Source organism: Cygnus olor, chromosome 4, assembly GCF_009769625.2.
Source record: "Cygnus olor isolate bCygOlo1 chromosome 4, bCygOlo1.pri.v2, whole genome shotgun sequence".
Classification (NCBI taxonomy): Eukaryota; Metazoa; Chordata; class Aves; order Anseriformes; family Anatidae; genus Cygnus; species Cygnus olor.
Window position 1 is genome coordinate 68,062,174 of NC_049172.1, and position 26,789 is coordinate 68,088,962.

Below are 26,789 nucleotides of genomic sequence, written 5' to 3' on the forward strand. Positions count from 1 at the left end.
TGATATTTAAGGACACAAAAGGACACCACGAGTATTTAAACTACCTCCTCTTAGGTGTCAGCGCAAGAAGTCACAGCATGAGACTTTAGATGAAGTTTGTCACAAAGATCAACAGCACGGAGCGGATAAGACCTAGACTTTAAGTTATACTTCGGATTTTTCTCCCTTCTCCCCCATCAGCACGTTATATGGAAGCGACGCTTTTTTCTTTCCAGAACCACGAAGCCCACACCGCACCCGTGCACCTCCCGCCCACCGCCCGGCCTGTTGCAACTCCCCGGTTCCCCACAAAGTTTCCAGCAGCCCGGAGGCGAAGCAGAGAGGTCCCAGGGGCCAGCCTCCAGCCGCGGCTGCCCCTGTGGGGACCCTCCCAGCTGCCGCGCGGCCCTGGGACCGTGGCAGGATCCCGGACACCGCCGGGGCCGCCTCAGAACCCGTCCCGCCGCCCGGTGCCGGTCACTCACGGTCTCTGCAGCGGCTCCTCAGGGATGGCGGCCGGCCCCTGCTGCTGCTGGAAGGAGCGCAGCGACTCGAAGGCCTTCATCAGCTTCTCCATCGTGGCCATGGCCCCCGCGGGGCGCCCGGCGGTGCCCGCCTGCCTTCGCCCCCCGCCCCCCGCCTCAGCCCGGGCCGCGCTGACTCAGGCGGCCGCCGCCGCCGCAGGGGGCCGCGCTCGTCGCCCCGCCGCCATCTTGGCGCCGTCCCGTCAGCCCCCGCGCCGACGCCCCGCCCCCCGCCCCGCTCTGCCCGGCTTGCCCCGCCCGCCTCGGGGCGAGGCTTTTCTAAGCTCGCGGTGGGTCGTGCGCAGGCGCAGAGTCCCCCCTTCCTAATCTGTGGTCAAATGAGGAGCCGGGAAGCAGGAAGAGCGACAGGCGCTATGTCCAATCGGAAGGAGGGATCCGCCCCCTCCGGCTGAAGGCGGGAGCGCCCCCCGGCTGCTGGGTCCTACCGCCCGCCCTCTTAAAATCGCTTCAGGAGCCCCAAGCAAAGCCCAGCCACTCCACACGAGCGTGGCTAATGCGTACCCCTCACAGCGAGCCCCGTATGGCGAGGCGCTTGCCAAGGCTCCCGGCCCTTCACTTATAGCTCAGTACCCCCGCAGAGGGGAAAAACCCTTAAAGGAGGCGGCCTCACAGAGCTTGGCAAGGCCCCATCACCCTCCTGTGGCAAAGGCTGGGGTTAGGACCATTAACATACTGAGTTCAAGGTTACACCTCCCCTCACAGATCGTGTAAGGTGGTAAGCACTTAAAAAATCCAATATGCTATTGCAAAATCAAGGGTCTCGCCTGGAAAATTTAATTAAGGCATTAAGTGAGAGCTGATAAGAGCTGGCAGTTCAGCTGTTACCTCAGAAACACATGGAATAGGTTCCAGTGATTCCAACAAGGACAGCAGCTCCTGGTTTTGGCTACTCAGGCCAACAGAGGTGGTGACTTAGCCACTTCGACAAGGACATTAAAAAAAAAAAAAGAATTGCTCCCACGCACCCCCAAAAAGCTCCAGAACCCCAGCCCCCGGGGCACAGGTTTTCAACCGCCCCCGTAAAACTCTGGTTCCACCGTCAATGTGAAAGCTGAAATACCCTGAACAGCCTTACTGGTCATGTTCTTGCCACGTACTCAGTGAAACATTGCTCTGCCAGTTAATTATTGGCATGCAAATAAATGATGCACCATTTGAAACTTTCCTCTGAAAGTAAATCTATCTATTCCTGAAAGCAATTCAAGCCATAAAAAGCCACCATTTCATTATAAAAGTGTAACAAAACATGAGCTCTTAAGGCAAAAAGAATAAAGTATCTTCCTGATCATTTTATAAGAAAGCTCGCAGAGAGTTTTCTCTAGAACATATGGATGATCATGAATTTTTTATTTGGCAAATGACACATGAAAAAAGATGAGCGTGCGACTTGAGTGTTGCACGCACCATGTAATAATTGCACACTGGGAAATAAATTCAAGCACATTAAAGAGAGCATAAGCTTTTATCAAAGATTAAACAAGCCACCGACCCAGTCAGCCTCTGCAAAATTGTTTTGAAGCTTTAGATCAAGATGTGCACCAGTCCCCTAAGGGTCGCTGACTCACCGGCAGAAAGGCAAAGGCAATGCCTGCCCACAAGCGCGCTCCTCTTTGCTCTCCTTTTCTTCCCAGATCGTGTTGGCAGTGTCTGCCCTCTGGCTCCTTATCCAGGAGTTGGGGTGACTGGAAGAGAAGTCAGGGGTATCTTTGGTCGGGGGGGGTGGTTCTTTGGCAAGTGCTTTATTAGGAGGCTCTCCCAATTTAAGTTTACTGATACAAAAACACGGAGCATGTCACTGATCCTATTCAAATAGCCACGCAAACAGCTGCACTGGCAAAAACAAAGCTGTGTACAACTGGCAAAGGGCAAGAAGCAGCAGAAAGGGTTAGAGAACGGGATTTTTTCTAAAGCCATTGTTACCACAAAGGAAAAAAAAAAAAAAAATCAGTCTCAATGGAGTAACAGCCAATACCTAAAAGGTTATATATAATTCAGTGGATGACGATGAATTCATCTCCACTTCAAGGAGAAAAAAGAAGAAACATGCTTTTACCTTGTTTGTAAGAAAGGCACGAATGCTGCCAATGTTTCCTAACCATAGGCTACCAAGAGCATAGGCTTTAACAGGCTACCTCTTCATTTAATGATTAAAAACAGATTAGATGATCATGCCAAGAATATTTTTTTGCACTGTCCTGAAGTCACTCTTAAGCCAACATTTCCAAACACAATTCAGCAGGTCTGTGGTTCTTCTCACATAATCCAAACTTCACAGGACTACTGGCCTGCTTAGTTCAACATATGCACAGGTAATCTGCAATATGCCAATAGCATGGTTATATTACTGTTACAGACACTTAAATTGAAGCAGTTCTGTAAAACAATTAAATGCTTGTCCCATCAACTCCTGTCAGAAAATTACAGTGAAAGTCTTTACATAAATAGGGCAAAACATTAAAAATGCAAGCAACTTACTGTTGAAAAGTATTTGATACAAATAAAACACAAATCCAACCAATGCCAAGGTATAAATTCTTTCAAGGAGAGTTGTCTGGTTAGTCTGTTTTGGCAATAATGGAAAATTCAACATGCATGATAAGGCTGATGACAGGTTGAGGTACAGCTACTACTGCTGATCTTACGTCCACATCATAATGTTACCAGACTAAATGTGTTAACGAAAAGTAGCCCATCCCCATAAATCTGTTTGAAATTCATGTAGAAAATAAAATTGAGACCAAGAGATACGGTATCAGCTGAGCAAATACAACAGAGCCAGGGTACTTTTTCCTGGATCCAACAGACTCACACATTGGTAATAAATAAACAAACAAACAAACAAACAAGTAATGAAGAGCATGTAAAACATTTGCTATTTCAACAAATTGTGATTTTTCTTTTATTACCATTTTTCCTTTATCTATCCCGGCTACCATGATAGACATGGTGAATAAATCACATTAGACAATAATACCTGTGGTTGAGATATGTGGCAGTGTTTTGCTTTTATTTCAGGAATAACAGTGATAGAACATCCAGGAAAACAGCTCATACAAGAACAATTCAGTGGTTTGGAGATTCTGAAACTAATACATCACATTTAACAGCCAACATCGTTATACTTGGAAAGAATTCTGGTATTTTGGACACGTGTGGAACATGAGAGAAAGGCTACCTACATGCCATGTGCAAAACTTGAGTTACACCATAAAAACAAGTATGAAATAAAAGAATTGTACACTCAGCAGAAGACATCATCACCACCAAAATGAGTCAAGCAGGTAAATCAAATCAAAGTAAAGTAAACATAAATTTAGCTTAACATTACTTTCCTTTTTTTTTTTTAAATCCCTTTTTAGTATGTCTTGAAGTATGTACTTTCTGAAAATCTACACAAAAATGAAGGTGATAATTCCAATGTTAAATTAGTATAATATCAAGTAGTCAACCATAGTAAATAATATTATTTCCGTTGACTTATTTTATTAACTTGTTACAATTGAATATCGAATCTTTTGTGAAATAAGATCTCTTGCTTATCATGACTACAAATATAATCTGTATCAGATTTTGTCTGAGAATTGTGAAAGATACTTTCTGACTTATTAAAATTCATCAGAGCCGGCAGATAAATCAGAATTTTGCAACTGAACTAGTATTCTTCATGTGTACAAATGGCAATGAGAAATTTCTTACATCTGTATACTTGGAAAAATAATCAAAGTGCACTATAAAAATGGATTTTTATTTGTTTTTAATAGCTTCTATCACTGATTTCTCAAATCAGACAATTTTATTCTGAGATTGCTTTAAAATTAAAAAATGATATATCGTTTTAAAGATTATTTGAATATGCAACATCTTCTAAAGGCTAAGATATACTACGAACTATCTCTGTTATTGACACACCAGTTTTCCTATTTATGATTATACAGTAATTATTTTTGTCCTCTTTTCTTCAACTGAGACTCTTTTGTTGGTATCCTTTCTAGATTATAACATCTTTATTATGAACACTACAACAAGGAAAAAAAGGTGACAATTTCTTTTAAAGAAAGAAATCAACCCTGAGGCATGAAGATTCTATTCTGTTGATCACAACATTTAAAAGCATTAAGAAAGCCAATAATATCCTGGTACATTGTTTCACAGTTTCAATTTTGAGCTCTCTATATAGATTGATGAGGTATGCGCAAGCAGACATTAAGACTTACATACACAAATGCTTGAAAACACAAGCCACAGAAAAGAGAGATTGATCTCATGCAAATAACTCCATCAAATTCATAGATCTTTCCGTATCTTGCACCAATAGAACAAAGCACTTGGGCTGTGGGATTGTCTCACTGCGATTAGAACATTGTAACCTGGATCTGGAACCTGAATTCATGGAGCTATAATGAAGGCATACAGAATGACTTTTTTTTTTTTTTTTTAATCACAGCCTCGTGGAAATAAAAGGCTACATCATGAGTAATCACAGCCTGCTGCCTTCCCCCTTTTTTGTCTCAGTTGCATCCTACAAAAAATCAAGAGCAAACTTCATATTACGTTTATCAAACCACAATATTTCACTTCCATGTGCTCTCCCTTCTCCTTACCCCTTTATGCACTTTCAAAATGAATCTCCAAGCTAATAATACTCCAGTAGACATTTAAGCAATATTAATCGCCTTAGATTACACAGCATAACATCTTAATCTCTATGTACCGTATAAAGAGAATGATGTTGATTTTACTTTCTTGTCCTTTCTAATTCATCAGGGGATTCACATTAGACAATATTTAGTCATCATGTGCTTGTACGTCTTTTCTAATTGATTATATTTTAATACTTTGATACTTGCACAGATGGCAACAGCTTTAATGTGTTTATTATTATTACATAAGGTTAGTTAGTTGTGCAAAGAGTAAGGTCATTTGAATGACAAAAGGAACAAACTTTTACGTTGAAAAATGCCATCTTGACCCTACTGGCAAAAAAAAAAAAAAATAGCAAACATGTAGTTACCCTCAAGAACAAACCAACCAATCAATAGTATTATTCATAACACAAGGGAAAACTTGTGAAATGAAAGCATCATAAAAACACACACACAAAAAAACACTTTGTTGCATGGTCAGAGTACCTTGTCCAGAACAGCAGATGTATAAATAATTGAAGGAACCAGCTCTTAGGAATGACTTGCCTTTTCTCTTCATCTAGTCTCTTTTCTTCACAGATCCCTGGAGAATAAGTGTTAAGCCTCAGCACTCCAAAATGGTGGGCTGATTCCCCACACACATGCCCTTTTTTTTTCTTTAATTAAAATCCATCTCTCTCCAAAATGAAAAGAAGGTTTGAAGTGCACATTAAATTTAATTTCAGATTTTCTATATTTGTGAAAGCCAATTCCTATATTTTCCTCATAAAAATTACCCAGCTTGTGTCCTTGGTATTCTTGACCAAATTTCAAGTTGCTCTAAGCGGGCATTAAATCCAGACTGTCACTCCACATGTCTAGTGTCAATACACTGTCACCTTTGCCTCAAAACGGTAAACCTAAGATCTTAAAAAATAAAGCCTGTTGAAAAGAGAAACATGATCAATAGCCCAACTGGGTAGGTATTTATAAAACACTTTTGTTACTTCTCTATTTCTCCATTCCCATCTTTTTAGATTCCTTCTATTACTGTGGTACATAATAAAGAGGGTCAGGTCTTTTTGTGGTACATAATAAGGAGGGTCAGGTCAGACCATGGCAACTCACTGTCTCACACATAATGGTTCTAGCCAACACCCTTACTGCAGATATTTCTTTCTGTGAAGTCTCCCATCCTTCCACTATTGCATCAGACTTGTCATCCAGTAATTTATTCAAACTCCCCTCCCAACAATTTCTCTTTGTACTTGCCATGGTAGTCATTTTGCTGTCCTCTGTGCCATTTTAGACATCAGGAAACATGCACCAAAAACACATGAGAAGAGTCATTCTGCATTTCTGTGCCACAATATCCAAGAGGAATAATTTCAGATTGATACTAGCTCAATCCCAGCAGAATTCCATACAGCACCGGTTTTCCAACTTATTTCAAATTGTAACAAACTAAAACATTTGTCACTAGAGACAAAATACTGTGAATTTACACCTGACAATAGGCTTAACGATCAAATATATCATCAGAGCCTTTCAGAAGTAGCTTAAGTTTCTCCCAGTGGGTCAGTGGATCACAAGCAAAAACCTATTGAGGTAGAGAGATATTCAGTTGGTCTGTGCATATAAAACATATGCAGTCTGACCGCAGCTCTAGAGACGGGAAAAAAATGCCTGCTCAGTGGAGACAATCTTCAGAATATAGAACATAATATATAACAAAAGTCCTATCTCCAACTCCAAGAACATTCCATTAGATTTCAATACTCTAATTGAAATTTTGAAAACAGACAAGGCTCTTATGTGTGTTCCCTGAATTTATTCTCATACACAGATAAATTGCTTTACTCAAAGCCTTACAAAATAAAGTCTGGCATGCTTTGAGCCCAGAAGAATGAATGTTTGACAAGTTTCCAAGAGAATGGAAACAGTTTTACGAATGAACGTAAGGTAATCTTAACTAAAACTTCAATACCAGCTCCACATCTCTGTTAAGTGACCATAAAAGCAGGTTTAATGTGTAAGTTTTTAAAGGTTATAAGCAAAGATTATTTACATGATTAAATTCTATACTTAACACTACCTTGTCCTTCCCTCAGTGGCAGTGATTACTGCCAATGCTACAACATTGCACATTACAATGTAATAAGCAGGGAAGAAGGTATTAAAGAAGAGCCTGTGCTTTGTTTTTTGACCCGTCATAAAACCATAACATCCTACATGGAGTTGTAAACAATTTCATTTGCAGGAAAAAATAAAAATGAGTCCCCACGGGTAAAAAGAAATCCTTTTAGTAAGGGCAAAGTACTAAAAAATATAAAAATTTTGGCATAGGTCTACTTGCATGTAGAGGGTAAACGTATGGAGAGAATGTATAAGACAGGTAGAAAGGAGAAGAATAAGTAAGTACAGTTTGTTACAAGATTAAGCTAAATGCCCAGAATTCTATAAAAAAGTAAGTACAGACCAAGGCAATTATCAGATCTGAAAAGTAAAGAGCATTTCATAATAGCTGGCCACAGTGCACTGAATTCCTTTTTTTCCCTTAGCAGTTTCTTGAGAGATGCATTAGATTATAGCACTGCCATGATGCCAGATAACAACAGAATTACAAAATTTATCAGTACAGTAACTTTGCTGTTAAGAAAAACAGCTAATAAAGGTCCTAATGAACAAGAAGAGTTTTACCAGAAGCATAAAGTCAAGTAAAATTTATGCCATGGGTATTATCTCTGTGCTTTAAAATCCTTTTAGTATTTCTAGATTCATTCCACTGGGGAGAAAAAAAAAAAAGAAAAGAAATACATACAGAAACACACTCACTCAAATGGCACTCGTTTTTTTGTACAATTAAGCTTTAGTGAAAATATACATCTTAAAACAAATGAAGTACAAATGTACAAAAATTCTTGAACTCAGATAAAAAATATATATAATACACTTTGCTACAGAGATATAAAACATTTAAAGTTTGCTCATCCTTTCTGATGACAGTAAAATGACTTAAAGTCTGGAGGACTCCTGTTCGTCATCACTGCAATCAGATTTAAAGCAGACCTGTAAGAAAAGACAAGGACAATTTAGCTGCAGAGCTAACACTGTTGTTGGTTTGTATGTGTTATGGGGCACAAAGGCTGGGTGGCAGGGAGGGGGTTGGATCTTTTTCCAGAACATTTTGCTCCATACTGACTAAATGCTTTGGGAGTATCAAAGGAAACCACAGCCCAGCCCCAAAGCTCAAGTCATTAAAGTTTCATTTAACCTTAGGTTGTGTACTTCTCTTAACTTCACAGGACAAATAACTGCAGTCTTTTTACTTTAAGAGCTCTCAACATATATTTTTAGGACTCTTTCTCAGTACAAAGAACAATATCTTGGGACAGTACAAACCCTGCTGATTCCATTTGATATGACCACAGGTAAGACACAAGCTTTAACTTTAGCTATGTGAGTTGGACTCGATCCTTGTGGGTCCCTTCCAACTCTGAAACTCTATGATTCGACACTTAATCGTTCCTTCTATTCTCTTACTATGAAAGTGGATGAAGTGAATTTGGAAACGTGAATTAGAAATGGCAGTATTATTATACGTGCCATTAGCATCGTACCATTTTACAGGGGTGAATTACCAGCTGATGACAAAAATCATCATCATGCAATTTTAATACACGGCCCTGTTGTGGCTACTTAATGATATGCTCCTAGCAAATTTAAAATTCCATTTCCGCTTGAAAGCAAAAGTAGTTTCTAGAGAAGTGTTCTCTACTGGAATACACTCATGCTTCTCAAAATAATTCCACTCTAAGTGCAGGCATACTGAGCAAGCAGAATTCTGAGAAACATCTACAGAAAGACTTTTGAAACAGCCTATTTCTCACCACCTATAAGCAAGCACACCGTCCTATCTTTTAGATGGTAAACATTTGGGGATTCAATTCATGTACATCTAAATGTTTATTAAAGAGGAGAATTCATGTCTGTAAGAAAGGCTGTGCATTATCAAAAGCTATGTAAACATTTATGTTGTTGTTTTGGTGATAGCATTAAACTTCCTGAAGTATTTTTATGTTTGTTTCGTAACGCTTCTTCACACTCATTCATTTAGGGGTTTTCTTTGCTTAGCTTAATACACTAGAATGATTCAGTACTAGGTTAAAAGTTGGACTAGATGATCTTAGAGGTCTTTTCCAACCTGAATGATTCTGTGATTCATTGGGAGTACTTACTCCTTTCTAAAGTAATTCTAAAGGAGCAAGTACTATGAGTTGCACTGCCCAATAACACTCACTTCTGAATACATTAGCCAGTTCTATTTAAGATTTTACACAGGGGGCCCTCAATTATCTCTCAAATCACCTACTCTTCTACAAAAAACTGTCAAAATAAGTAAGGAACAAGATCCGAGTTAATACCTTCAGAAAGAAAAGTTCTACAAGACAGTTGTTAGCAGTATACACTACCTTTACCCCACAGTCAACAGCTAGCAGATACTAGAGGAACACAGAATGCTGAGGGAGGAAAAACTCCTGGAGTTATAGACTGCTATAGTTTCTGAAATGCAGTGAGGGGCAAAGTCACAATAAGCCAGGTTTCATTAGTTTCAGTATTCAGGGAAAACCTGTTTTTCCTATCACATTTTTTTTTTAAATGCTATAGGTGAATAGCTGTTAAGGTCTCACTGGTAATTTTATCAAAGAAAAGAAATACCCTTACCTCTCCACTAAAAAGTCTGTGAAAGAAGCCTCTCTTTGGTTTAGGAGACCTCTCTCTGTCTGGTGACACAGTACCATCAGTTTCAAATGCATTAATATCTTCAAAGCATCCTGTTTCAATCATCTTTGAAAGACATGAAATAAATTAGGTATCCATACAAGCCTCTCAGACATGTCCCATTTATCATCTATTTACTCTGACTGGGTACTCCTAGCTACTTGCTACCAAAACACCATTTGCAGACCTACAGGAAGGAAGGCACAGTCTACACTCACCTTGAGCACCCAGAAAACTAAAACCCCACCAATATGCAGGTAAACCCCGTGATGCTCCTTCACTTTGGGAAGGCACTTCTGCCTATAGTGCAATAAGCAGTTTTTAGAACGAGAAGTGGAGTTGCTTTCTGTATTGTTACATACTTGGTTTTCTTTGTCTGTTCAGCTCATTTCAGAGCAACCGAGCCTAAGAAATATCTTTATAGTATGAACTGAACGTTATTAATAAACTTGACTCAGTAGGAGAAATTATCTACACAGAATCCCAGACTGCTCATTCATTAGTCAGATCAAAGAACCTTAATAGAAAGTCTGAGTTGACTGATGCTGAATAGTTTGTTTTGAAACCTTAGAAAAGGTAAACCTGCAGTTCTATATTACTATGTCACTTGGATACTCCAGTGACATTTGGGCATGAACTGCAATACTCCATAACATATGACAGAACAAGGAAGGTATGGTGATGCTGATGCTGAATACCGTTCCGTAAGCTGCAAGCATGATGACAAGATGCCAGACTTTATTTTATGCAAATTTATGTGAGTTCTTCCATTTTTAGTAATTTATTAATGTTTTCGGAAAAAAACTTTTTCCAAAGTCTCTAAGCAAACAAGTCTAAAGGAAAAACTTCTTCATATTCCACAAAAGTAAATATCATGATTATATCCCTTACTAAGTCTTCAAATTTTCTGTGCTAAAGAAAATCTTCTATGAAATATACAATACCTCATTTTGCCAAGGGATTGAGACACAACCCGTAACAAACTTGGAATAGAAGTCATCATCTGTAGTATCCAGGTTCACTCCTTTTACTGTTGAGAACTGCTCTATGTCCAGAACATCTTTACAATACACGGCGCGTGGCTGCAGTACAAGACAAGATTGCTTCATTAAGTATTTTTTTTCTTTCCCCCCCACCCAGGAGAGCAGAGAGGGGCATGAAATATCTGCAATTTTATATTTTACTTTGTTAACATTAGTGATCACCAAACTACACTATACACATAATGGAAATGCAGAAACTTAAATAATCTCGTCATAATGCACCTCAGAAGTTCCATCCATCCTGCAAATAACACAACAGGAATATTGAAAACAGAAAGAGGATGCAGCATCTCTGACTTTCTTACTGGTTGTCATAATTCACTTGTCCTCTGTTACCTTCCTTTCAACTCCAGAGTAATTTCCTCAAAGCTAATCTTTATTTATTCAGCATCTGATATAGGAAAGTAGAGTTTTCAGGGCTAAGAAATCAGCTACAAAGCTCCACATTGCCATAGAAAACAATTTACAGTAGTGGTAATCTCAGATAAAATGCCACAAAACAACTAGCCATCAACAGCTACACAATGACATTCTTCTGCCAATGTAAACAACTTTAAAAGTTTCGCTGGAGTTCACATGATTACTGACACAGAATTATGACAGTTCATGCCTTTTTTAGATACTAATCAAATCTGTCTCACCTACTTACATCTGGCAAGAATGGAGGCTCCAACATGTTAGCTTCCAGTCTCTTGAAGTTAATATTCTTGAAAATAGGGTGTTGTTTTACAACAGCAGCTCCATTTTCAGTGCAGCCCAGTCGTTCACCTGGATTTTTCGCAAGTAACTGCAAAGATATGAATAAAAAAAGCTGATCTAGTGATATCATCTCAAAATTTAAAGAAGAAAATCTGTATTTTTTTTTACTTGGCCTTTTATAAGGTGAACCTTATTGTGGTATCAAAATGAACTGGAAATCCAAACTACAGCATTCCAGGAGCAAAAAGATTTTCAGAAGACAAAAAAAAAAAAAAAAAGAAAAAAAAGACTCACTTATCCCAGTAATCAAGATTAGACCCAAAGTTTTTATATATATATATATATTTATTTATTTTTATTTTTTTTTTTAAATTGATGCCAGGCTTTTGTAGTTGATGTTACTTTCAGGAAATACAGATCTACGTTTTCTGTTTTTTTCAATGGGCTAAGTAATTTACCCATTTTGCATAAACTAGTAGAGAAAACTTTTGAAGCTTTCTGCATAGGTGTGATTCTTACTAAATTTAAGAACACAGAAGACAAAAAAAAAAGCTGCTGTCTTGTAGGGACTCCTTGTAGGCAATGAAACTATTATACTACTCTGCCATTTCTCCCCATACAGTATCAAAGTTGAAGATGTTATTGTGCTCCATCACATAATCGCGTGGTCTAAGAGGTGCTGCATTTTTTCATTCACATGAATGAGGAATCCATTTACGCAGTCTCCCTTTGTCTTGAAAAAAAAGTTCTGAATTCTCAAAGTCTGATAAACAAGCAACTCAACGAACATCAGAAATGTCCATCTGAACCAGAAAACGATTTAAGAACTCTTATTCCACACTAACCCAGCTTTAAAAAAAATAAAAAAGTCTTCTTCAATAGAAGACTTTAAAATAAAGCAGTTCATCTCTTAAAAAGGATTAGAAATTTAATTTTCAAACCTCTATATCTCTTCACCCACCATCCTGCAGATGGATTTTGCCTCCTCAGAGAACTTGTCTGAATATGTTTCTTGGTCTTCCTTTACTCTCCGGTCAATCTCATCCCGTTTGACCCTTTCCTTATGCTTCCTAAATGGCGACTGTCCTTCAATCATTTCATAAATCAAGCACCCAAGACCCCACCAATCTGGACTGAATGTATACTTTTCGTTTTTGAGCACTTCTGGAGCTACAAAACAAAACAAACAAAAACCATGACAATTTACTTTAATTCGTTAAATACTGAAAAACCCTCAGGTACTCTTTTGGCTCTGTGCAAAAAGTTTCTAAGCAACTCCTTTGTACTCTGAAGAAATATTAATTTCTATGGTGAGGACTCTATGTGTATCCAAGAGAAGCATCTAAGTTTTTTAATGCTTAAGTTCAGAAGAAATTAAGTGCTCTCTTCGACCTAAAGCTAGAATTTCCGAAGTTAATTCTTCAAGTTTACTGGAAGGCTTATAACTGACTACTAACATTTTCCACTATGTACTGTGACCTTTCTTCCCAGTTACAATATAGTTCTTCGTACAAGTCATTCATATTTTTGCAGAAGTTTAACCCAACTTGCTGGTAAAACATAACTAGCAAAGGATATTTCACATACCCATGTAACCAACAGTCCCAACCCGTCCTCGGACTGTTTCTCCTTCTGGAATCTGCACAGCTAATCCAAGATCTGAAATTCTAATGTGTCCTGTTCATGTTAAAAGACATTAAATATGGTCACCAAATAATAAAATATAATCGTGTTTAAAAACAAATTTCTCTTTCATACCTCATAAAAAGATACCCAAAATATCAAAACATTCATATATCTCATAGCATTAAGTTTCTTTAACTAGAAAGGAGTGATTTATTTGTCCCTCCCACAGCCTTTTTTTTTTTTTTTTTTTTTTATTAAAAACACGTAAAGGAAGAGAGGTAGAGATCTAACTCATTTCCTGAAGGTCATACACACACACACACACAAAGATATTGTCAAGTACTCTGTTCCTAGTTTTGGCATAGGCTGCAACTCTAGTATCAAAGAAATTATTACTGCTTATTTTGAGTTCTGTATCTACGTAATAGATACTTGTATTTTTCCATGCTGTATTCCCACACACAAACACCTAGCTTTCCCACTTCCTAACAAAACATCAGAATTTTCTCCATTTATTCCAAATATAACAAAGCTATAGCCTCTACTGAAACATCAGGTTTTCCTCTAACAAAGTACCCTAGTAATGCTGAGTGCAAGTAATCGGGATTGCTATCCCCACTCCTACCCAAAAAGAAAAGTTGCCCAACCAAATCTACTTAGAATTACCTATAACATGCCAATTCATTATTAGGATTTCCCCTTCCCATGACTCAGTCTAATGCAGAAAACTTCAGCGTTTATTTCAATTTATCAGCCAAATTTAAGCTAACTCAAGTTAACCGCCTCTCCTATTATGCATGCCATTTACACTAGTACCTCTAATGTAAAAGCAGACTTATGGAGAACTGTGATTTGTCATGGACAATATTGCTCAGATGGGGAAAGAGCAATAAAAATAAAAATAAAAAAGGAAGGGCAAAGGAAACAAGTTCACCCCACTCTCCTTCACATCTCCATGAACAGATACAGCTCTTTGCTGGACAGACTCAACAGAAAATGATTTATGGCGATTCAAAGCAAGAATTGTATTGATATTGTTCTAATTTGAAAATACAAAACCTATTTTCTTACTAAAAATACAAAAGGCTAGATAGAAAAAAGGACAAGTTCGTTGTCCACTGAATCTTCAAACTGAAAATTGCTCTTCAACTGTAGTAGAAAGATCTAGGGGTGAAAGCAACAACAAAAATCCCAATACATTTCTAATACTACATACGTTGTCAGGGACAGTATTATTCACAGAACCATCACAGATTCACAGAATAATTCAGGATGAAAAGGACTTCAGGTCTCTAGCACGCCCTCCTCCAGATAAAGCAGAGTCTGCTCCAAATTTTGTTAAAAAAATCTGTTTCTAGAAAAAAGCCTTCTGAAGTGGATACTGCATCGCCTCTCTGGGTAGCCTATTCAAATATTTGACACAGTTCCTTGCAAATATTTTGTCATTCAAAAAGCTCAGCAGCATCTGTGCTAGATATTAGCATATCCATTTCTTATTTACATGTGCTAGTTAATCAAGGGGAGAGGGAGAGAGGGAGAGAGGGAGAGAGGGAGAGAGGGAGAGAGGGAGAGAGAGAGGGGGAGAGAGGGAGGGGGAGAGGGGGGGAGAGAGGGAGAGAGAGAGGGAGGGGGAGAGGGGGGAGAGAGAGGGAGACAGAGAGGGAGAGAGAGGGAGAGGGGGAGAGGGGGAGAGAGGGAGAGAGGGGGAGAGAGGGAGAGAGGGAGGGAGAGGGGGAGAGAGAGTGAGAGGGAGAGAGTGAGAGAGGGAGAGAGGGAGAGGAGGGAGAGAGAGAGCGAGAGCAGGAGAGAGAGGGAGAGAGAGAGAAAGAGAGGGAGAGAGGGAGAAAGGGAGTGAGAGAGGGAGAGAGGGAGAGAGGGAGAGAGGGAGAGAGGGAGAGAGGGAGAGAGGGAGAGAGGGAGAGAGGGAGAGAAAAGTTAAGTGTCACTTTTTATGTTGGTTAGAAATAACTACATGCTCTTGAGCAGCAAATGCTATTTTAAATACATGCAGATGCTCTTCTTCTCCCTGACATCTGATGAACCCCTTGTCAAGTGCACTATCTGAGCTCCTGAAGTGATTTTCTAATTAGTCCCCTCTGCTCTCTGGAACAAGATCAGAATATCCCTGGCACAGAGAAAACATTCTCGTGAAGTACTGTAAGGCTACATTTTTCCTCAAAGAAACCTGCTTTTGCAAGACATTGCTGGAGAGAAAAATTAAAGAATGCATTTGACGTCTAGCAAAGCTTTAGCTCTTGCAAAGTGACTTCTCATAAGCTTTTTTTTTTTTTTAATAAGAATTTTATCAGTCAGAACATGCTGACTTTAAAAAAATAAGTTAAGCTTTCTACTAGTGACTCCAAAAGCAAAGTTTCCTTTAATACTCAGCAATTACATGAACAAACTGGTAATATTCATCCATAGCTTAGAAGAAGGTGATTGCTGAACGTGTCCTACAGTGAATTCAAAAGATTCTGATAGATTTAATACAAAGCCATTATAGAAAATTAATTTGTCTTTTGGAAGAAAAATTAAAAAAAAAACATTTCTTCATATTTTTCTTTACTTCCTTTATTCTCCTGAGCCAAATCTACACCAGTAACCATCAAACCCTCTGTTTTAGTTAAGTATTAAAACAAACACTCATGCCTCAGGATTTTTCCTCTTTATTACTTAATATTATATTTTACTTATTAAGTGTAATTCTGGCACTGCTTCTAACAATTTACATTTTCATAGGAAAAGATGAAAAGACAAACAAAGAACAAATCCATGTAAAAGTAGAACAAAGCCATGCAAAAGTTTTAGCCAAATTACATAAAGAGGGAGGGAAGAGGAGGAGTAAAAGGGAAACAAAGTCATTCTGAGGTGCGAAACTGACCCCTACAACATTATGTGTTGTTCTCCTCTTCCGCAGCCACATTATTTTCTCATACTCTCTAAAAAGCATGGACAGGTGTTTTTTTTTTGTTGTTTTTATTTATTTATTTATTTACTAATTAAAACACGTTAGAATATTAACATTTGTCAGTCAGGTCCCCCCTGTTATGAAGATGCCATTTAATTCCTTTGATTTCTGGCACAGCGTTAATTAGTTTTGTAATTCCTGATTTCCAAATTTAAAATTTTTACTTACCACAGTCATCAAGGAGTATATTCTCAGGTTTCAGGTCTCTACAAATTAAACAGAAAAAAAATATGAATTATATAGAGGTAAAATTATCGGCCATCATGAACGGTAACTGAGGCAATACAGGACTTCTTATAATGGCTCTGATAAAAGGTATTTTTCCAGCTTTCACCTGTATACAAAAAAGTTGTAACATTGAGGACCTGTAATACAAACAGTTTAACCACAGAACTGTTGAGTTTCCCAACTCTTTATCCCATTTATGCTAAAAAAAATAAATAAAAAAAAAGAAAACAATTTCACGGATGAGAGACACACAACACTAAAATCCTGATATGAAAAACCACCATCTTACAACCAAGTTTGTGCTCACAAGTGGAAGGCCTTTCTCCTGAGCAATTAGCCATGCAAACCCACACCAGCAATACGAGTCAGTACTTGTTGCAGTTTGGTGCTCCATTTCATCCCATGGTGGCAGAACATCAACAAAGAGAACTAAAAGCATACACTTAAGCATCATCCATTCAAACTCAATTCCTTTATTTTGGACATGCAGCTTCTAAAGCTTGCTAGGCACTTGCATCTAGATAGGATTGTTTGCAATCAACTTTCTACTAAGAGTCTCTGCTACTTTTTTTCCTGGGAACAGAAGTTTCACATGAAACATTCCTTAGCTATTAAGTGTTAGCAAGACTCAAGAAAGAGTAAAAGAGCAATTAATTTGCTGTGTTGCAATTGTGCACTTTATAGACATCTTGTAAACGTTTCCTTTAAGGACAAAAGAAAAAAACAAACATGTTATGGGATATTCAAATCCCCCCCCAAATTAAGAGGTTCATTTAAAAAATAGATTTAAAAATATATCCTTTTTTAATTGGACTAGGCATGCAGTGGTCTATTTTTGCTATAGCTTACAAGCAGCCCTCCTGCACTGAAAATGTCTTGATACAAAGATGTGAAATAAATGTAATACTCTCAAGATTATCTGGAATTATTACCATCGTCTGCTAATTCAAGGGTTCTCTGATGAAGAAGTGCTTCATGTAGGGACTGGAACTCAGTGCAGTCACTGAACAGCACTGAATGAAATCCTTCAAGGGCTTTCAGTGTAAAGGTGTCTGCTCTGAAGCAAAAGCAGGAGATGGGCAAGGAGCTATTTTGTTTATACACTGTGTATTCAACAGGCGATCTTGGCCTTGCAGGCACATTGAGCAGTGGAGCTTTGGGCACCTACATGAGTTTGAGAGCCAAATCTAGACCTCACAACAGCTTATGTGATAAAAAAACCACTACCACCCTTGCAGAGACAGGTAACTCCGGCAGTAAAACTGCAGCACCGAAGTCCCTTTAAGAAAGGAGGTAGTATTTGTTCCCCACCCTGTTCCATGTGAATCCTGATTTTGATCTACATATCAAACGTTTTCTGCAGCAGACGGAAGAACAACTCCACTACTCGTTCCTGTCTGTTTGCTTGTTTTTTCTAATGTCAGCAACATACGGCAAGTTACAGATAGTTTCACAAGCTGCTACTGAACACGTAACCTGGCTCAGTCCCTTCCACCGGGAAGAGTTGTAATAGTTCTTGGGATAGGGCAACAATAAGAAGAACTAGCTTTGGTTTTGGAAATTCAGTGGTCCTTTCAGTACTGAATACTTTTTAAATGACAGCAAGAGACAAAGAACCTTCCTTCTGTATCTTCTTGCTCCAGAAAATGAAAAATATTAGTTATCACAATTAGGAAAAATAAATTGTAGAAATAGTGAAGACGTATTTCAAGTTATCCTGTTCCCCACAAAAACATTATTACTGCAGGTTGCCAGCAAAACTTCTTTGGTGAGAGTAAAATAATTATGGACAACTCTTCCAGTCTTTCTGGTTCATTAATCATACATTGTCACTGTATTGATTCCTAAATGCACTTCCTTTAAGATGCTTGACAGAGAATTTTGATCATGTAACATATCACTGTAAGCAGTGACACCCTGAATACTTCTACAACCACCTTTTTTGGCTTCTTGACTGTAAAAATGGAAAATGTAAAACTATGCTCCTAAATACATTATACAAGAAGAAATACATATGGAAAAAAAATCAGATCATCAGGAAATTCTTTATTAATAAGAGCAGGGCCAAAAGTAAGTTTACTGAGACTGTAAAATTATCCAAACATTTTCTAGTTTTAGTCCTCAAGTGCAGCTGAGTTGACATGGTATAATTAGAGTCTACTTTCATTCATTTATTTAGTGGGCAGTAACTCCCTTAGTATGTCCTATACTGAGTTGTTTAAATAATGTCATAACATCTTCAGGTATTATGATTAAATTTAAGCTCCTTCTTTTTCACCCTGAGCATACACATTATTCTGGTACTAGCACGTGCACTGACTCTTGGTCCATCATTTCATTATGAACAGAGAACTAAAAATAATTCACATTTTTTTCATTAAGATGCAATTTTACTCACGAGTTGGTTGTGAAACTACCTTTTTGCTTGCTCACAAGCCACATTTATGTAGCAGGCCATAAAAACTCCCAATAATTGGAAACTGATGAAATAACAGAACAAAAAAGGACAGATCTAGACACCATGACCACTCTGAAGTCTGGAATTTCAGATAACACTAGGATTTAACATATGTGCTTGAAGATCTAGTATGCAAATAGCTAACAAGTTGAACTTGAACACAAGGGCTGTGGGTTTTGTTTTTGTTTTTAAAACATCACATTTGTTTTCACTTGGAAAGCAAGAAATTACATACTTGTAGCTGATCCATGTGAGAATAATGAGTGAAAACATGCCTCTTCAATTTATCCTTGCTTCCCTCCTATACACACACGAAAACACACTGCGTATCATCACAAGATTGGCCAAACTCTTTAGGGAACAATGTGTAAGTCCAATTTACTCTGTGGTTCTGCTGATGTCTGAGACTGACTGCTGTGTGGGTATGTTAGACTTCCACATAGAGGATGGAAAAAGTCTAAGACTCACTATATGGAAGCTATGCAAGATTATGACTGACATGGGTGTAATGAGCAACGCAGCAAAGGACTTCAGTCTTCTGTGAACATCTACATCAGAGTGGACAGGAATGCAAATACATTTTCCTAAAGCTTACTTATTTATTTGAATTGCTAATCAATTTGCTTTGCAAATCATTATTTTCTATCAGTTTGCAAACAAATCTTGAAACTTTTTTAAAAAATGTTTTAGAATTCAGCAAGTACCTAGACCAGAATAAACAGTAAGAAGACAAATAAGAGCAATAATTTTAAGGGACACGTGGTGAAAAAACAACTAATTTTTTTTACTTCTTTCACTATAAGTTTGAATACAAGTATGCTTTAATAGAAAACAATTCATATGTTTAATGCCAAAAAGACATGGAAATATCAAGGTATGAGCTGGTACTAAAGATGATACTCACCTGTAAACAATTCTCTCCTTCTGTAAATCCTCCAGACCACAGCACAGTTCTGCAGCATAGAAAATAGCCCTTTCTTCATCAAAGCCAGGATTTCCCATGTTATATATGTGAAATTTCAAATCCCCTCCATTCATTATGGTTAGTACTAAACACAGGGCATCTTTCGTCTCATATGTATAGGATAAACTAACCTGAAAAGGGGATGGAGGAGAAAATGACCATTATTTGCTCGTAAACTCCAATACAATTCACAGCTCCTCTTTCCAACATAAGCAATATATGAATTCATTGGTGGAAAAAAAAAAAAAAAAAAACAGAAACCAGCAAAGCGGAGAATTTTTTCTCGTCCAGTAAGGTTACACCTTGAGCAACCCTACCATGTTAATCTTCCTGGAGTAAAGTACTTCGAGACAAAGGAATCCAGACTAGCTTGCATGTATAAACAAACCCTGTATCACCACATGCAGCAGTTTAGCAACATATCTGTTTAGATACCCATAGAGCCCCATCCAGACAACAGATTTATTGATGAGAACCCTCAGCTGCATGTTATCTATACTACACTTTATAAAATAACATACATGTATACCTTACTTATTAATACCTCAGCAGTTATGCATTGCTAAAACATCTTCCTGAGCTTACACAAGGCTCAAAGCTGCCCTACGCTACAGAAACTAAAAAAAATATTTAAGAACAAATGTGTAATTTCTATTCCATTTCTTTCAAATAACTGTTTATTTGGCTGGCTTAGAATTTGCCAACAGTAAAGATTTAGTACAGCTCCTTATAGTCTTTCTTCTCGCTGTATTTGGAATGAAGTGGTGATGGGGCTGGAAGAACACCACAGTTTTATTTCCTTCAGTTTCAGGTAAATGCTTTAAAAGTGCATTTGGAGTTTTAAAGTGGAATTCAAAGCACATTCAAAGAAAAACAATTTTAATACAATGTAATATAATGCTAAATTTAACAGGCAGACTAAAACTAATTCAATACTGGGTATAAAAACTTTCTGCACTGAACTACTAATAATCACATAAAGCATACTAGTTATTCTATCAATCATTTATCTTATCTGTCACACATTCTCTAAATCAATTAGAAAGCATCTTATGCCAAAAGCTCCTGGAAAAGACTGAAATGAAGCAAACAATGCAAGACAAACTCACGAGAACAAGATCAGAACTAGATACTTACTACAAACCTACTATTCACTTTTTCCAGAATTCTTTTTTCATTTAGAGCCATTGATTCACCTTTCCTCTTCTTTATTCTCTTTTTTTCTAGCTTCTTACATGCATACATTTTTCCTGTTGCCCGTACTTGACAGGCACACACCTAAAAAGAGAGAAGGTGTGTCAGAGACACTAGTTTCACATAAAGTTTTGTTTTTCTTAAAATATATGTATCTTCCTTTTTTTTTCCCCAAACTCTTGAATGATCTCAGAAAATGAAGGCCTGTAAGTATCAAAACAGCACTTTCACCCACAGAACAACTTAAGAGTGTCACAAAAGCTATAACAGAAGTGAAACAACACTATATAGGAGCCAAGGCACGTTTACTGGGATTGAATAGTTCAGTAAAACTGCAGGTCTTGTATTGGTGAAATACCCAACTGTGATAACAGTATGTATCTAGAAAAGCAGGACAGAGGACTAACGTCTTCTGTAATTTTGTAACCCTCCTTTCCCTTCAATACAGGGATACAGTTGAAAGATTTAAAAAACAGAACAGTGAATTATAAACGGAATGAAATAAATATAGGGATTTTCACATAAAATTTATGAATACACTATGTAATTATTAAGTAGAAACAAAACTATGTTCTCAATGCCAAGTAAAAATTCTAAACAGAAGCAACTATTGTCATAGTCAGGGGAAGTTTTCTCCAATTTTGTGCATGATCTACAATAATAACACATTAAAAGAAAGCACTTTGGGCTGATGACAGTTTGCCAGCTGATGTCAAAATGTAGATTGTTAGAGCCAAGAGTAAAAAAGTAAATGAACAAGCAAAACTGCTTTTCCTCTGTATTAAAGTTTAAGGTTAATGCAGTACCTTACAGTAAGATACCTCTGTACTCACCTCTCCAAATCCACCTTTGCCTAGTACTCGGTAATGCCTAAATGTGTGCTTGGTTACTGGCTGCCTGATTAACAGAAAGAAACAATTACTGTAACAAGAATTATAAGAGTTTGTAATCCCTCCCCACCCCGAGGTCTGTCCTCATTTTGTCCTTCCTGTTCAATGGCATCTGGCTGAATAACAGTTGCTTTGACCTCATGAAGACAGCATTATAAACTGAACTTAAAATGAGAGGGGTGCACTGATTAGAACCATGGGTCCCTTCATGTGGTCGCCAGATATTCAAAATAGCATGAAAAAAAAGAAGCTGTGTCATTTAGGGTTAGAGCCTTATCTGATCTCATCAGCAGTCAAGTTATTACCTCCAGTTTTCTTCCTTAGTTGCAGTACGCTGACATGTAGGCTGCTTTTCAGCGAGATCATGCTTACAATGCAGCATTAAAAAAGGTAAACTGTTCTTTGCTTTGCTGTTTCACTTTTTCAAATAAAAAAGAGAGTTGTGATATGCAACAGTGATTCAAGAGCAATTTAAAAAATTGTTTAGGTTTTGATGTAGTGGAAGAGGAAGAGATAACTGGAAGCAGTAAATACGTCAGCCATTCTATGCTAAAATACTGCTAAACATGCATCAGGGCAGGGCTATTTCATGGTGGTGAGCAGGTTTTTTTTTTTTTTTAAGGAGCATTCACTGTTAATGCAGCTTTGTTCTCAATACAGCAAATGGATGTTCATTTGGTTTAATTGTTTGAGTAACTTCCCTAGTTCTCTTCCTGGCTTTTGCTACTAATTCAGTCAGAGACACAGGGTAATTAGAATTTACTATAAAATTCATGCTCAAAACACCTTAATGCTTGAATAGGTGATCACAATTCCCAAAAGCGCTGAATAAGAATGAATTTGTACCAATTTCAACCTTGTGAAAAAGTCTAGACATTCATTTAGTATTGATTCAAAAGACTATTTTCTGATAAAGAAAAATCTAGCTGTCTTGATTACTAGATCTGTCTCTACCACCTTGAAAAAAATGATTAGTTACCCAGTCACATAGCAGATTAATCTACTTTTATAACATACTTATTAACTACTAATTAGACTACATTTAAAACTAGACTGACAGAATTCCCAAGAAAGATTTTTATCCCACTGCACACTTGGCAGCCAAACATACAGAAATATGATAATAAATTTGCATTTACGTAATACAAATTCACTACATAAAGACTCCTGAACAGATACTTCAGTTAGAGTAGTGGCTCTCTCACTATCCCATGAACATGATCATTTACACCTTGTCTTTCCGATCATAATTTCTCAAATAAGCAATGGTATCCATTAGGGCTCTACAGCACTTATAGCCTAACAAGCAGAACTGGTCACAAAGCAAAGCAAAATTATCCTACAAACATTATAAAAAAAATACACTTACTTTTCCAGCCATTTCCACTGTAAAAAACGGGAAAAAAAACACACTTTCTTGGTAAGCTTCAAAAGGTCTCCTGCTTAGGTATTCATGGACAATTCTAGCAACAGGAAAATAAACTCAGTCAGAATTATACTGAGAAACTGATGAAGCAGCAGATCAATCTATTAAAATCAACATAATCAATGAAATTGTAGGCAGAAAAACCCGGTCATCGTGCTTTACAATGGTTTTAGCCTAGATATCTCACAGAGTGGCTGCCACAGAAAACTGTTCCTGCCAAAACACTAGTGACTGCCAAACTACTGTTACTTACAGCAACTAGAAAGTTTGACCATTGTATTCTCACTGTCTTCGAGCTCCCCTAAACATTGGCCTATCAGCAGTTATGCAATGTAACTATGGCCCCACAAATATGACCTCTGAAAGGTATTTACAAGAAAGGATCTATAAGCTTTTATACATTCTTTGGAAGCTGGTAGGTGAAGTTTTATTCCAGGATTTGAAATTGGAATGCTAAATAACACATCCAAACCTGAACTCCATGCATCTTTATCATTCCCCTTAAAGTAAACACAACGAGGTGAAACAAAACAAGGAAGTCACTCAAACTGTATTCAGGTATTTGTTGGATGGAGGAAAGGGCATGACTACAAGACAGATCTTCTTCCATTTGAGACATGTTTTATTAGGTGTTCTCACACATCCCTTTCAATCTTCTAATCTCAGGTGGTTATAAACTATGCCGATTTTTGTTGCCAGGGAGATGACCCAAGCAGTGACAAAACATATTGTAAGCCTTCCGACATGACCAAGCATGCCTTGAAAAACCAGTAGTATTAGACGCATGAAGGCTTTAGAAAGACATGCAACACTTGTAAACAGGTACGGTCCCTCCAAGAAAAGCCTTCCCTGCTGCAGCTGTGTGAAATATCACTGCGTGACTTCTGAACAAAACGAGTTTGTGTTAATTACCACGATCAATCTTCTAACCGGCCACCTTAGTGGAATATAACTGTTGGCCTCAGTTCAACCCATTATCAAGAACCACAAATTGTGTAACAGCATTCACAAGCCTTTCAAGTCCCAATCCTTAACTTAATTTTAGATTTTGTACGTACCTTTATCACAGAGGAGAACTCCCTCAAAAGTTAAAAATATAATAAAGAAATACCATTCTAATGTAAAGAATACTTGGTAGCAGCTAAACCACCTGAAGATAATGCAATTTTCAGCAAAAACAGCATTAAAGAGAAAGTTCTGCAGAAGTTAAGCACAGTTTCTGAAGGAGAAACCTAGTCTTTTCAATTAATCTTTTCCAAATATCTTACCTACACTCAAGTCAGACACCAAATATTTCTTGGTGTAATAACTTCACCTTTCATTTGTCTCAAATGCATAAATTTCTCTTGAGATACATAAACACAGCAGTATGCATTTTTAACTTACCTGGTACAGTCCACAAAAAGGTCTTTAGAAGGGTTCTTTTCCAGTCTTGCTTTACATTCATTTACTGTTTCCTGAGGTATTTCTGGCAAGTGTGCTGCAGACTTCACATTATTTAAAACAAACAAACAAAAAGACAACAATGAAAACAATTTTCTAAATTAATAGAGTGAAAGTTCTAAATTGAAAATAAAACCAGCTGCTATGGGAAAAGGAAAAGAATGGTTTGGCTAATGAGAAAACTACAGAAGTCAGATTCAGACAAAATTTCTATTTGTTCCCCATAAAGAACATTCAATGCATTTCTATTTCAATATCCTGGGAAACAGATTTGGCAATAATACAACCTTCTTTTTCTTTCGATAGGTCTACTACCACAAGAGCAAATTATCTACTTGCTTTGGCAGGATGGAAGGGAGGAGAAAGAAACACCCACACAGTTTGGGAAATTATTTCAAACCAGCCCAAACAAATCTGTTTTTCGCCAAAAGGGCATATGACTTATGGTAGTTCCAAAGGAACTATCTGAGAAGATGTTCCAAACTTGGAGTCTATCTGCTTTTAAGGCTGCTGAAAGACATTCATATGGGGTAAAGCCTTTTTCAGGGTGACTGACGTAAGAGAGGCAGGAGAGTCTGTTCATACAAAGCAGATATGTAATTACATATTCACTGAAAAGCTTCTGTCAGACATCAAAGAACAGACTGAGTTTCTTTGTTAATAAGTCTTCCTTGGAGGCTAAACAAATTTGTTTAAAAATATATCTTTACCTAAGACCAGTATTTTAATTTGAAAGCATAGGAGAGTAAGTCACAATTACAATAGTTTTAACAGCAAAATATCTGCTTAAGCAGGTAAATTTCACAATTTTAGAAGGCAGTACACATTTCAGAAAGCCAAAAATTGGACTAACAAAGTTTGAACATCAGTTTTCTAAAAACATCGTGACAACTTGAATGTCTAGCGTATCTGAAATTTACAACACATTTGACAATATCTTGCAGTACAATGTATTTACCCCATTAGTGAAGTAGGTCTCTAAGACTTTCAGGCCACAGTCTATACGCTTTTCATCTGAAGATACCTCATATTCAGCCTAGGGGAATAGAATTGAAAATTAAATTATGTTAGAGATATTTAACACTCCAGTCTTTCACATGATGCTAAGTAAATCATCCCCCCCCCCTTTTTTATTACAGTTTTAGGTAAGATTGAAATAAAATTACTACTTTCTATAAGGCCGTGTTAACTGGAAAAAAAAATGAGATCTAAAACTGACCATTCTTCATTCCTTGAGATAAGAAAACTGAGTAGATAGAACATCTTGTGAAGTTTTTGACTTAGTAAAATATGGACTGAGATGTAGAAAAAGAACACTGTGACATTTGGTGTTTTTCAGATAAAAAAAACTGGCAGTTTGATAGAGCTCCAGAAGTAACTATGTTTGGAAAGAAAACATCAAACACACTGGTACTGAAAAGCTCCACGGACTGGTTACTATTAATAATTTTAAGGAATAATCTAGAAGCAGACATCAGAAGTTATGACACTTAAAGATAACACAGGAGCTGAGGAAAGATTAATTGGAATAGAACAATCTCCAACAGCAACCTGTGTTAGCTTGGTAAGCTGGGCCAACTCAACCAAAGTTTATTTTCTATCTCAAAATGTAAATGCATGCACCCAGGAACAAAGAATATAGGGCAGACCTCCAGAATGGAGGACTGCATCACCCATAATAACACTGGCATATTAGGACAACAATCATTAAAAACCTCAGAGGAAGTTCCAAGTAATCGATCTAATCAGTAGAGAAGAAGTTGTATACCTTTATAAAGCAAGCCATTAAATAAAAATGACAGCTCAAGAGCCAAACAAACATACAATACTGGAAATTACAGAAACCTTCATCTCGAGTCCTGCAATCAATCAGCTAAGCCACAGTGACTCACTGCAACGTCATCAACATCTTCTGCTGAAAC

At 37.6% G+C, this 26,789-nt stretch overlaps 2 protein-coding genes across 3 annotated transcripts in view; both read right to left on the bottom strand.

Moving 5' to 3' along the window:
• The window catches only part of HTT (huntingtin), an 85,657-nt gene extending 84,937 nt beyond the window's left edge, over nt 1-720 (bottom strand). For both annotated transcript variants that reach the window (XM_040554614.1, XM_040554613.1), the window contains exon 1: nt 465-720. In XM_040554614.1, the coding sequence (XP_040410548.1) occupies nt 465-565 (101 nt within the window). In that variant the 5' untranslated portion in view covers nt 566-720. The remainder of the gene's footprint in view (nt 1-464) is intronic.
• A 2,782-nt stretch (nt 721-3,502) lies between these two features.
• The window catches only part of GRK4 (G protein-coupled receptor kinase 4), a 37,693-nt gene continuing 14,406 nt past the window's right edge, over nt 3,503-26,789 (bottom strand). The window contains 14 exon segments of the mRNA XM_040554617.1: nt 3,503-8,215; nt 9,872-9,994; nt 10,873-11,010; nt 11,621-11,758; nt 12,632-12,840; nt 13,258-13,347; nt 16,433-16,470; nt 19,855-20,045; nt 21,052-21,192; nt 21,942-22,005; nt 23,368-23,396; nt 23,398-23,461; nt 24,811-24,911; nt 25,826-25,903. Coding sequence (XP_040410551.1) covers nt 8,162-8,215; nt 9,872-9,994; nt 10,873-11,010; nt 11,621-11,758; nt 12,632-12,840; nt 13,258-13,347; nt 16,433-16,470; nt 19,855-20,045; nt 21,052-21,192; nt 21,942-22,005; nt 23,368-23,396; nt 23,398-23,461; nt 24,811-24,911; nt 25,826-25,903 — 1,458 coding nt within the window. The 3' untranslated portion in view covers nt 3,503-8,161.